The sequence below is a fragment of the Athene cunicularia genome, assembly GCF_003259725.1.
Source record: "Athene cunicularia isolate RWA chromosome Z unlocalized genomic scaffold, athCun1 chrZ_part2, whole genome shotgun sequence".
Classification (NCBI taxonomy): domain Eukaryota; kingdom Metazoa; phylum Chordata; class Aves; order Strigiformes; family Strigidae; genus Athene; species Athene cunicularia.
The window spans coordinates 19,572,345-19,585,429 of record NW_020799143.1 but is presented as its reverse complement, the minus strand read 5'-3'; the positions used below and the strand labels follow the sequence as shown (position 1 = coordinate 19,585,429).

At 38.6% G+C, this 13,085-nt stretch overlaps 1 protein-coding gene across 1 annotated transcript; it reads right to left on the bottom strand.

Annotated features, from left to right (window-relative positions):
• Window positions 1-848: 848 nt before the first annotated feature.
• On the bottom strand, window positions 849-12,821 carry OSTF1 (osteoclast stimulating factor 1). Its single transcript, XM_026866293.1, has 9 exons — window positions 11,912-12,821; window positions 11,236-11,286; window positions 11,091-11,154; window positions 7,767-7,820; window positions 7,210-7,317; window positions 6,734-6,783; window positions 6,538-6,616; window positions 5,992-6,090; window positions 849-2,137 (listed from the first exon to the last, which is right to left on the bottom strand). The coding sequence occupies exons 2-9, from the start codon at window positions 11,236-11,238 to the stop codon at window positions 2,079-2,081; spliced, it is 516 nt and encodes a 171-aa protein (XP_026722094.1). The 5' UTR covers window positions 11,239-11,286; window positions 11,912-12,821; the 3' UTR covers window positions 849-2,078.
• Window positions 12,822-13,085: the final 264 nt, after the last annotated feature.

Sequence of the window (13,085 nt, the reverse complement as noted above, 5' to 3'; positions counted from 1 at the left end):
GTTGAACCCATGACAGAAGACATCACACATTAAGTTATTTATGAATACAAACTCTGCCTCCAAAACTTAAAAGAGAAAACGGCAACTCTGGAAGAGCTGTTCTCTCCAGGTCCTGTGACACTTAAGAATTTTAACCTTGTGAGCTTCATTTATGCAGGAAAAAGTCTCATACGTGAACCTTCTTGCTTCTCTAGCCTCGTTATTACAAGTCCTTTTTTGCTTGCACTGTGAAACTGCATCATGTTAATCAGCAGTGCGCAGCATAACATGTAGCTTAAGTGTGGTAAAAGTCTGAGCTAGTAGAAATAGCTGGCTAATAAATGTTAAGCAGGACAGTCTCTGTCTATTATTAATCATGTTTAACTATTGTTCTAACGAAAGCTAGAAAGAAAAACTTGGTGGCTTTGGTTTTATTTACAAAATAAAACATCACTCTTCAACTGACTACATATTTCATAGTGCCAAAACATCTGTTATATGGTTTTAGCACTTAAAATAATTCAGAATTATAGCTGCAGATGACTATTTGTGCAACACCTCTATCTTAAGAGTGCTCTGGTCAATCAAATGCTGCCTTCTTTGGTAAGTGCTCATTTAAGAAGCTTTACCTATATATAGTTCTTTCCAGGATTATAAAAATACAAAAATCTGGTTCAATATATTTTTATAAGTGGGATAAGAGTCCTCTAGACCTCTTTTAATCTCTAAATACTTAGTGTGATTTTCATTTATCCCCAGTCTTTCACAAGAGCTTTTAATTCATCCCCAATCTTTCACAAGAGCTTTTAATTCATCCCCAATCTTTCACAAGAGCTTTTAATTCATCCCCAATCTTTCACAAGAGCTTATTTATTTAATTTTTTTAAAAGTATCAGACTGCTGTGTTGGACTGAATCTGTCAAAATTGCTAACGGGAAAGTCAGCAACAAAAACTGAAAATGAGATAATTCAAATACTTGTAACATTTTCTTACTATCACAGTAAGGAAGTATTCCTCAATAAGGTGTAATATTTGGCTGCAGGTATTTGAGCAATGTGAAGGAAGCACTTATTTAACTCTGCAGGAAGCTTGAAAATGGCTCATTTTTTTTTAGTTCTCTAATTCACAGGAAGAAGCAATATATTTTTAAAATGTTTATTCAGCTTCAGGTATCTTTTCTAAAGATACCTATGGTATATTTGATACATATCTTCCCTCATTCCTTCAAACACATTTAAGCTTTGAGGTAATTTAGGAGAAAATATAATAGCACATTCAAAAAATAAAAGCAAGAGATCAGCAAAAAAAAATGTAGGCAGGATAAATAGAAAAATATTCTGTCTTCCTTTTACTATGAATAGTTTCAGCGTAATGCACTTCAAAATGCAAAATAATCAGGTCACTAAGTCAAAAATTAAGTGTATTTCTCAAGTAAAATTGACTGAAGCAAGCATTTCACCTGAGTTTACATTTCAGGGATTGGGCCCATAGCAATAGAGAAAAGGCATCCAGGGGCAGATTGTCAACGGCATTCTACACCTTACTTAGAAGAGTACAGGAAGGAATAGGGGGAAAAAAGAAAAAAATCAAACCTTGTCTTGCTGCTCTATGTGGGTAAAAGACAATGACTCTCTATAGCAGCATCTCCCTACATGCCTGTCAGCCAGTACTGACTCTGCCATATGATCTTATCTGCATAAAGGAACCTATATCCAGGGAGATTTTGGGAAATGTTAGCAATGGTGTCCTGCTGTCCCAGCAGGACCTTTCAGTTTGAGGAGCATATTCCAGAGATGCAAGGCACTTGCTGGGAAAGTCTGAAATGCAACCTGCAAGTTTAGAGATGGTCCTCTGCCCATTCAACGATAAGGGTATGCCACACTTCTTCTGTGAGATAATTTCTAAGGAACTCTGATTTAACATGAGGCATCTTCTGGCACACATGAAGATTATTCCTTTGTGAAGCATGATTTCACCTCTCATATATATGCTATATTGGAAGACTGAAATACTCTAAGTAAGATATATTTACAGTTGTAAAGATAAGTTTTGAGAATGACATAGGCAAGTTATAGTTCTTCAGGCTGAATGAGAAAAGCTAATCAGAGTCTTCATCGTCGAGGTATTCCTCTGCATTACTTAATGTTCGGACTGTACCTGGAAAGAAAAAAACCTCTCTCTTAATCCAGGATAAAAATCAGAAAAAGCCTCACATTTGCGATGTTTGAAAAGCAGCATCTGAGAAACCTGATCCCTCTATCATTCAGAGATGTCAGGGCTACAAAGATGGAGCTGTAGATCTGAATCTCAAAGGTAGGGCTAAACCAGTAATCCCATCTCCTACATACAAAATTTAGTCTGTTCATGATCTTCAAGAGCCATCTTCTGGCTCCTTGAAACCTGTACAGCAGAGCTGGAACTCTTTAATTTGATTTTATATACATATTACCTTTAAATCACAAAGAAAAGGTTGGGTAGCTGGTGGAAGAGCCTCTATGGTTTTACTGGAAGTGCTTAACTGGCTACCATTCTCTGCTTAAAATCAAAAACATTCCACCTATTCTCTCCCCTCCCTCTTTTCTCACCTAGGATTTTTCCTGATTTTTTCTTAGATCTATTTATGAGCATTTGCTTTTGAAGGACAGCAAGCAAAAAACAGGAGCACTAAAGTGTATTCACCAGATGTGCATCAGTGCCTGGAGAACTACATCTACCTTTGGGATGGTACAAAGATAACAACATAGGCTTTTAGTGATAGAGTATTATTTGCCTATTTGATTTTCAAATATACAGGAATAGGAACATGTGTATTATACTGTACTACTGAGAGCCAGGAACCATAAGATCCTAGTCAGTCGTACTTTTGCAATAACTTATTAAAACAAAGTATTAAAAATATCAGATGCAGGCATATCAAGACTGACATTGAATTATGTCAGAAGTGATAATCACGTTATCCTAGGTTTCTGGAAGAAGAAAAATGAGTACATTTAAAACTGATTCAACTGTTTTGATAAAAGAAATATAAGAAGAAAATACTTTTTTTTTTCCTTTTTGAGTAGGAGAAGTAGCAAAGGAAGAAAGGAAAGAAAATAAAGAAATTGTAGGGCCCTGTTCTCAAGGGGCAATATTTCAAGAAAGGACAAATCCCATTTCTTCTGTATAAAAATCATTCTCTTGTTCAGGAGCACAAATGACACAATCTTTTTGCATTTCTATGAGAGGATCTTAGTAACTTCCATTTCTTAGAATATATTTCAGCAATCATGACATTTGAATGTGTGCGTATACACATAAGACACAAAACTGAACATTTAAGTGGAGGCAAAGTAAGCTTCTTTAGACAAATCAAAATGTTTTATAGATGGACTATGATAGAAGACATACCTAAATAAGAACAGATTTGAAACTGAGGACAGGAAGACTACCAATATTGGACTGAATTTCCAAAAAAGAACAGCAGTCACAGATACCAGAAATACTGAAATGTAGAATCAACAGACACGGAAGAATGAATAAAAATAACCAAGAAAATACAAGAAAAGCATACAGATCAGTGATGTCACAGAGATCATAAAAGGCCAGATTAAGATGGAAAACCAAGGAAGTTAATACTGAAATTGCAGTTCGACTGAGAACATCAGCTCTTGTATCAAGGCAAATAAGGAAAGTTAGTGTGCAAGAGTACCACAGAATGGTGATAAAAGAAAGGCCCAAGAGTTGTGGTGCATGGATTTAAATTCAGCTGGTGGCCAGACATGAGTGGTGTCCCCCAGGGCTCGGTTTTGGGGTCACTCCTGTTTAACATCTTTATTGATGATCTAGACGAGGGGATAGAGTGCACCCTCAGTCAGTTTGCAGATGACACCAGGTTGGGTGGGAGTGTTGATCGGCTGGAGGGTAGGGAGGCTCTGCAGAGAGACCTGGACAGGCTGGAGCCATGGGCTGAGCCCAACTGCAGGAGTTTCCGTAAGGGCAAATGCCGGCGGCTGCCATTGGGCCACAACAACCCCCAGCAGCGCTACAGGCTTGGGGAGGAGTGGCTGGAGAGCTGCCAGTCAGAGAGGGACCTGGAGGCGTGATTGACAGCTGGCTGACCAGGAGCCAGCAGTGTGCCCAGGTGGCCAAGAAGGCCAATGGCATCCTGGCTTGTGTCAGCAATAGTGTGGCCAGCAGGGACAGGGAAGGGATCTGACCCCTGTACTCGGCACTGGGGAGGCCGCCCCTCGATTCCTGTGTTCAGTTTTGGGCCCCTCACTACAAAAAGGACATTGAATGACTCGAGCGTGTCTAGGGAAGGTCAGCGAAGCTGGTCAAGGGTCTGGAACACAGGTTGTATGAAGAGCGGCTGAGGGAACTGGGGGTGTTTAGTCTGGAGAAGAGGAGGCTGAGGGGAGACCTCATTGCCCATCTACAGCTCCCTGAAAGGAGGGTGCAGAGAGCTGGGGATGAGCCTCTTTAACCAAGTAACAAGCAACAGGACAAGAGGTAATGGCCTCAAGTTGCGCCAGGGAACGTTCAGACAGGATATCAGGAAGCATTTCTTTCCAGAAGAGGTTGTTAGGCATTGGAATGGGCTGCCCAGGGCGGTGGTGGAGTCCCCATCCCTGGAGGTGTTTAAGAGTCGGGTTGACATAGCGCTGAGGGATATGGTGTAGTTGGGAACTGTCAATGTTAGGTTGGTGGTTGGACTAGATGATGTTCAAGGTCTTTCCCAACCTAGATGATTCTGTGATTCTCTGTGATTCTGTGAAGTGACTAAGGATGAAAAATCAGTCAGCCATGAATCAAATTAATTTAGAGCGAGTGAAGCAAATGCACCAGAAGTAGAAGTTACCTAGCATCAGAAAATGAAAAATTAATACAACTATTAGGGACATTAAGGAGAGAATACCCCTGTATCAGGTGCCTACAATTGACAGGAAAGATGACATAGGTGCCCCTAAGAGGGATTAACTAACATTGCAAACAAAATATGGAAACAGAAGCAATTCTGCCCTATCTTACAACTACTTTCTTCAGAGTCAAAACTGTGGGAAATAATTTTTCAAGGTTTTCTGGGAAATCCTGATTTAGCGGGATTTAGCATAATGTTGGACATTATCTTTCCTGTACATGCTCTTCAGCCTTCTAAAGCTGCAGACAGCTATTCCACCATTTAATTCCCATAACTGCTAACCACCCACAGGATGGCATTCCCTGTTCTCACCAGCTCTGCGACAATACAGTTGCTACACTGCATATCCTACTAATAAAAACAAAAGGCAGAGTTACAGCTTGTAAGTAATTTCTCACTTAATGTGTAATTCACATAGGGTATCCACCCTAACTTCACCCCCATGAAAGCTACAGGTAACATTAATTATGAGATGCTGAACTAATTAGTCTTTGTTCAGTGTTTTAAAATAGCCTAGTATTGCTTGAAGTGTTTTGTACATGTACACTGTACTATTAGGAGAGATGAACACAAGTTGGAGGCAATAAGCCTATACTGATAAACACCTGAAATCATTCTTTCTTTACTTCTCTGTTAAAAAGTTATTCAGAGAGACATAGGATTTTTTTTTTTTAATTAGCAATAAGAAAATAAGAGTAGCATCTGTAGGTGTTTGGCTTAGTTTGGAAGAACAAGACTGGCTTAAGTGTGAACATACCACATAGTTTTACTCTCACACTATGTACCTTGTGGTATAGTAATTTTTCAGTAGTTTCCATCCTTTCTTTCTGTCTCTCCACTCTGAAGGATTCCCTTCCCTTCCCCTTCCCCCTCCCCCTCCCCTTCCCTTCCCACATTGTCTGAACTCAACATCACATTTCATGTCAAGTCAGCAACACTGAATGTGATAAACCATAGGTGTCTATCACAGCTCTGTAAACTCTTACAAACACAGCTCTCAGCCCATGTAGCTCCCAAATGGTCTTTATGGATATCAACATTTTGATATTTGGTCAAAATATTAAGTGTCCTCTAAAAAGAAAAAAATGTATCAGAGTAACAAAATCAGAAATACCTGCATTCTGTTTCTTCTTAAGCAGGGAAGCACAAGCTGCATTGGTTGCCATGTCTAAAGCCAGTTTCTTCTCATTGTTCTTCAGATCTATTCTTGCCCCTTTAAAACAAAAAGTTTTCACAATGAATCATTATCTCAGCTATTTCTTGAGCAATGGCATTATGATATGAGTTTCCATAGCCACTGAACAAGGGAATCTCATCTGTGGACTGCTTTGAAACAGATTAAAAGCGATTTCCATAAGCAACAGTTTACTAGGGAACTTGCTGGCTGCTCTCCCTTTCCAGGAAGCAGATGTCATTGCTGTTCAGGGGTTAAGTGCCTAATTTTGCCTGCAAAGCAGGATGAAATTTATCTTGAGCAGGTGAAACGTATACTTTACAGCCAGCCACCAAAATTTTCTGCAAGGCTTGTCAAGTCAGGCAGGTAAGCTGGCTAAGGACTGTACCTGAGTTATAGAAAAACACTTTAAAAAGTACAGATTAATGAACATTCAGCAATCTAGTCTGCCACGCAGATTGTTGAAACTTTGGTGAAGATCTTTACCCTTTGCCAGCAGCATCTCTACAATATCTGCATAACCCTTCCATGCAGCAGCATGCAAAGCTGTGTCTCCCAATTTGTTCTGTGGAGTTAGAGGAAAAAGCAACAGGATTAAAATACAGAAAAAAAACCCTTTCAGCTAGTACCAAGAGTGAATAACATCACACCTCTACTGAAATGGTCTGCTGGTTTAACCTACCTGTTGATTTAACTCTAGGTTTGCCTGGGTAAACAGAACATCCACTATATCTGCAGAAAACAGCAGGGGCAGGAATAAGGGAAAAATTTAGTTGAAACAAAATAGGCTTTTTCACATTCATAGCATAAATTTCAGTTGGATTCAATGAAAAGTCAGACTGCATTCAGCAAACAACCACTAATCACAAAGAAATGCTACTGCATAAAATACCCAAAACAATACAACACTTCTTTTTGGTCTGTCCTTCTTCCCACTCTGCTTCTAAGTTACACTGATTAGAATGCATGCTTCAACAGCCACAAAAAGCCACACAGCATTTGATGGAACTTAACCTCCCTTCTAGATTTAACTTTTAAGAACTAGAATATTAAAAAAAACCACTGGCTTTATTGTTTAGTGCTGCAATTTTAGCAATCAGTCTAACAAGGAAATCAAGAAAACCAGAGAACAGTAATTTAAAATTAATTCTCTGATACCTTTGTGGCCTCCATGGCATGCCCAGTAGAGAGCTGTGTTTCCAGCTTTGTCTAAGCCATTGACCCCAACTCGATTATCCAAACACTCTCTCAACCAGCTCAGGTTGCCTGAAAGACAAATTCAGTTTTGATGATTTTTTTAAATTTGAAAAGTTAACAGAGCCATTAAAGGCATGTAGATTTTCCTGAAGGGTGCCAGTCCTCCTATGTATCTATGAGGAGAAAAAGTGATTAGCAGCAATACTTACAGTTCACAGAACAACCAGTCCAAGTTATACCAAATACATTTTTGTGCACTCCCAGAAGACATTTAGATTCCTACATAGTTAAACGGATGGTACCAAACTCTTTTTCTGTGTATACAATCACAGAGAGGCAATTCTACCAGGCTGTAAACCAGCCCAGCTTCTGAAAGCTGCAAGACTTATCAACTTGTTTAAGATACCAGACATTCAAAACAGACAGGAGCTCTTCATTCTAAACATGTTATTATTTTGATAGAAAACAACCAGATCACCCTTTAACACTACACAACTAAAACCTAAAATCACACTTACCACGTTTGGCAGCTTCATGCAGTGGGTTATCAATAGATTCAGCTTGCTCTGCCACTGAAATGAAACAGAGTAAATTCTAACTACTTATGAAACTAAGCAGATAGATAATTGACACCTGTGTGGAAATAAATCTTTGATTTATCCCAGAAGAATCAGTAATACCTATTTGATTCTAACATGAAAGGGGATTTATGAGTGACAGATTAGTCAGATGCACTTCAATTTCCTGTGTATCAGAAAGCAATTCAGATAAAAGCTTGTGAAAATTTCAAAGAAATTCAAAGAAAAGCATCAACTTGAACAGTTGGTTGCAAGTCACCAGGAATATGGCAACATTTCACCTCAACTGTTACTTCTCTTTCTACACTTGTAAAACGGTTTTGAGCAGTTACATGTGGCTAGGCTTTCAATCTACAACTTGCCATCTGTAGTTATGACTGAATTATTTCCAAGGAGCTGTGAAGAGTAACTAAAAAAATCCACTATTTGTTTTGTGGCAATCTTGTATTTTCCCTGGAAAGTCTGCAGGTCTGCAAATCAAAACTGCTTAAACAATGAATGTAGTGATGGGCAAACTTAAGTTCAGGCTTCTGTAGATCTTTTCTTAATCTCAAAAGCTTTAGTTTTACTAGAGAGGAACAGCAAACAGATCCTGGTCACTGTGCTGTCACAACAGCAAAAAGAAACTGAACAGCACTATTAAACAGTTAAAAGTGGGACTGTGACCTGGAAACTTTTAAAAAAACCTTCTTTTTCGGGTGGAAAACCTTGTTACTACTAAGGGTATAGACAAGTAGAACAGTATACAACCTGAGATGAGTAGGCTCGCTAAGCCCTTGTGCTATGGCTTGTTACAAGAAGCAGGGTGAATGTGAAATAATGTTCCTCAAACTGTTAATATTATCAGATGCATTGCAGGCAAATATAATGTAAGTCAGTTACCAGAAATAAAACTCAGGACTGGTGTGGTGTCCTGGTTTCGACCAGGATGGAGTTAATTTTCACTGGAGTATTTCATACCATGTGATGTCATGCTCAGGTGGGGAGGGGCTAGCTCTCCGGCTCTCTGCTCCGCTATGCTGTTGCTGCTGCTGGGGGCAGTCGCTGCACTCGGTAAGCCACTGTTGCATTTTCTTCTGAACTCGCTATTGTTACTGTTGTTCTCTTGCTATATTTAGTAAATTCTTTCTTTTTATTTAACCCACGAATCCTCTTCTTTTGTCCCTCCCCTGTCTTACCAGAGCGGGGAGGGGGAGGTGAACGGCCGGAGACGTGGTCTCTGGCTGCTGCCTGAGTTCAAACTTCCACGTGGCCTATCCAGATCTTTTCTTATTTTGGTGTATATTTCTCCTCTAGTGCTTGTAATTGCAAGACTTCACATGCTTATCTCTCTAGCTGTGAGTAAAATAAAATGCAAATGCTAGATTCTGATATTTTGATTAAAAAAACCCGTGCAAACAGTGAACAGAATCCTAAAGCAGAGTGGGAAAAGTCAGTCCCAGAGCAGCCAGCAGAACATCCTAGTCATATTAAGGGGTGCTTGTCGTGCACAGCAGAAAGCATTAACGCTAACAACACTGTCTCAAAAGCCTAAAAATAACTTTGTCTTTAGACAAAGTATTTATAATGCAGATAACACTAATTCTGTTTTCATCAGCTTTTCCATTCACAGTCTTTTCAAATGTGTTCCTTCAAGCCCAGCAGATGGAGCACAAGACCCCATGAAAGACTCGCTAGTTTCAGGTGTGTCTCCATCTTTTCCAAAAGCGTTATACAAGAGAACAAGGAGATCACAGTGTTTCAGTGGTTAAGACTGAACCTACACAGCTCTAATAGTGGCAACCAGCAGAAGCGGGCCATTGAGGATTTTGCATAGTTTGTCTAAATTAGAAGACATGTTCCTGGTAGTCTTTGTTCTTAAGGTCTGCAGAGGCTCCTGTTATGCTTACAAATGAAATTTTTGCAAATGTGTAGACAGAGACACCACCTCACAGCCCTACCACCCAGCATAAAATGGAAGTTAAGCTGTTACTCAGATCACTGTTCAGTAAAGCACTCTGGTAGCAACCTTCCAAATTATCTTAATGGGAACACAAACTGAATTAGTAAATTGTTGATTTTATTCTAAATATAACACACTTGAATATTCAAAAGAAATTTAAGTGTATAACTATTGCATAACTATGCATAAACTATTCTTGTATATAACAGTGACCACCTCTGGCAGGTGGCAAGAGCAGAATCAGTCTGCAAGTCACAAGCTAGAGTGAAACTTAGTGCCATGGTCTCAATAACTGCACACAGGCTTCCATTAAAGTATTTCTACTATCTACAAGTCAGGGCAGGGAATCATATCATTGCTACCATGACATCTTATAGTAAAGAAGGGACAATGTAAAGCAACCACAGTTACTAACTTACTAGCAGCTTTGATGCAATTTGTCTCGTAATACTGCTATTCTGCTTCTCTGTCTCCATTTCCTGGGAGGACTTGGAAGAATTGTGCTCTGCTATCTGTACTCATGGGTTTGCAAAGTGATTTTAGTTGAATCTGAAAAAGCAATTTCTATTCAGTTCAAGCATGTATGGGATATTTAATGTGGTGCAATCCCCAATAAAACAATGTCTTCTGTGGCTGAATATTTTCATCAAAAACCAACTAATGACAAACAACACATCCCTATTTATTAAGAGGGGGTGGGGGATGCAGAGTCATCAAAGGAAGTCCACAGATTTGCTCACAATCTGTTTTAGCATCCTGTCCATATGCAGGTTTACTTAACAATTATAGTATTGATTATCTCTCTTTCTAGGAAGTCACCCCACGCTGTGTCAAGACTTCTTGATCTCAAAGCTACTAAAGGCTGTGGCTGTCCATCCTTAGGTTGACTTAAAATAAGGCAATGTACAGACTGAAGGAATATAGCAAAGATGCTGCTAATAAGATTACTACAATACATTCACTGAAGGGATCAAGAAGACAAGCCTATCAGTTTCATGTGCTGTCTGTAAAACCATCCTCTAGATTCAAGTGTTCTTCCCCTCAAAACTGAGAACATCTATTGCTGTTACCTGAACAACCACAAACATGAACACATGGCAAACTCAAGCTGTCTCTAGGTTATAAAAACGTAAGACAGCCTGTCCATTGCTGTTGTACGGTGGTGACTGATACTGCAAATGTATTCTGAAATACTCTGTTAGACCACTGTTAAATGCCAATAATGTGATCAGTTTTTGAAAATAAGTGTATCAGTTATTTTTGAAAAGTAATGTTCTTTGACTGTGAATAATTTTAACAAATGAAAATATTCTAGACATTACCATAGTTGCTTGGAATTAGTCCCGTCCTCCCTTTGCAAGTTCCTTTCCACCAATTTGTATCACTCTGTAGAGAAAAGGCAAAATATTTCAGATGAGACATGCTGCATCTCAGAAGTATTCAGTCTATATGGGATGTCTTACTCACCATGTCTGAGATGTAAATGATATCTCCTTCTTCAAAGTATAGTTCATCTGGCTTTAAAAATAAAATAAAATAGAAGACTAAACAAAAATCTGAATCTGTGTACAGTATACCTGGATAACACAAGAGTACATTCAGCTCTTTTTTTTCAAAAGAACAATAATTCAAATTCTCTAGCAACAAGACAACAGCCTGACAGTCTTCATACTGTAGTGTGACTTGCCTACAGCTAACTTTTTGGATCTGTGACCTTCCTGACAACTAAAGAAAAAGACTGGCCTCTCCAAGACCACTGTGCAACAAAAGCAGAGATATACATTTTGTGTTTCTTAACTTCCTCCCTTTCTGGTTGGTCCCAGTTTGTCAAATATTTTAGTTCTCGGTTATCTTTGTTGCCTTTGGAAGAAAAGAATATAATCACTTAGACTGATGTTAAGACTGCAGGTAACTGATACTAGAGAAAAAAGCATGCTGCTTTTAAATAGAGCTGGAGTTAAAAGAGTGATGATTAATCAGGCAGTTTTAGTCAAATTAAGAACCAATATCCATCAACAGGCTTTTTCACTGAAAACACAGTACAGTAAGTCTAATAGGCCAAGCCTAGCAGAACTGAATAACTGTTATTATAGACAAGATTAAAATAAAGCTTCTCAAACCCCTAAAATCTAGATGTACTTACCGTTCTGGGCTCAAATGTATACAGGGCCCTGAAAACTTTAACCTGCCCTAAAAAAGAACAAAAAAACACCAAAATAATATCAGTATCATGCCTTCTAAGCACAGTATACACATACAGCTCTCAAATCCAAACAAATTTCATTCCTTAACCTTTAAAGCTGCTTCCTGAACGAATGTGTACTATGCCTCTGTCAATGAAAATTATGATGAAAAGACTCAACCCAGCAGCATGGGTTCTGAAGGAAATGGGCCAGCTGATTAGCTAAATGTAAGCTGCCTGTTATGCAGACCTAAGAAGGTCTTCATAGCTCATCATGCAAGTCAACCAGCGTTGCTGTCAATTTCTGAGGCAAAATGTAGTTTCAGTCATATACACCACCACACATCATACATGCTTTATATATTTTTATTCATAGTATCAGATTTGTCAAATGATACAGAATTAAGGAAAGAATAAAGAAACAAAACAATGACCAATGCCTGTAACATGTTTCCATTATCACTTGCAATTGTTACTAATTAGGAAAATAATGCAATAGCACAGAAATAATTGCGTTTAAGAAAAGTGACAAATGGTCATCAAGTCATATTTATGGAACATGCAACTGACATGGTGTTCTCTTCAGATAATTAAAATAAGATACAGTGTTTACAACTGCACTAAGTGGGCAACGTTTATTGTAATAGGGCAGTTTTGAAAAGACTGTCAGCAGCATTCAAGCCAAGAAAAGATAACCTCAGTGCAGAGATGTACAAATATAGTTGCATAAACTGCAAAAGCAGCATCCCTATAAACATTTTTTTAAAAAATTCAATAAAGGTACGTTTCAAGAGAAGCAAGCAGAACGTATGAGTAGAGGAGAAGAAAGGTCTATCTTACATAATTTTGTTAGCTGAACTGCTGAAGTCCACTGAATTAGTGGAGAAATGTATTATGCAGACTGTTCAGTATTGTTTACCTTTAAATATCAAAGTCTAAAGTATGTAGGTTTGTTTGGTTTTAAATAGCTTAACAATGTAGCTGTATTTCTTACAGAATAATCTGACTGAAGTCGTATTTGGTCCATCAGGAAAACGCATTACTTAGACCACACTTAGCCCAGGCTATTTTGTATCCTCAGAGAAACTGATGAACTTACACCTGAAGGCTAGTACTGTACAATAAAGTGTGCATA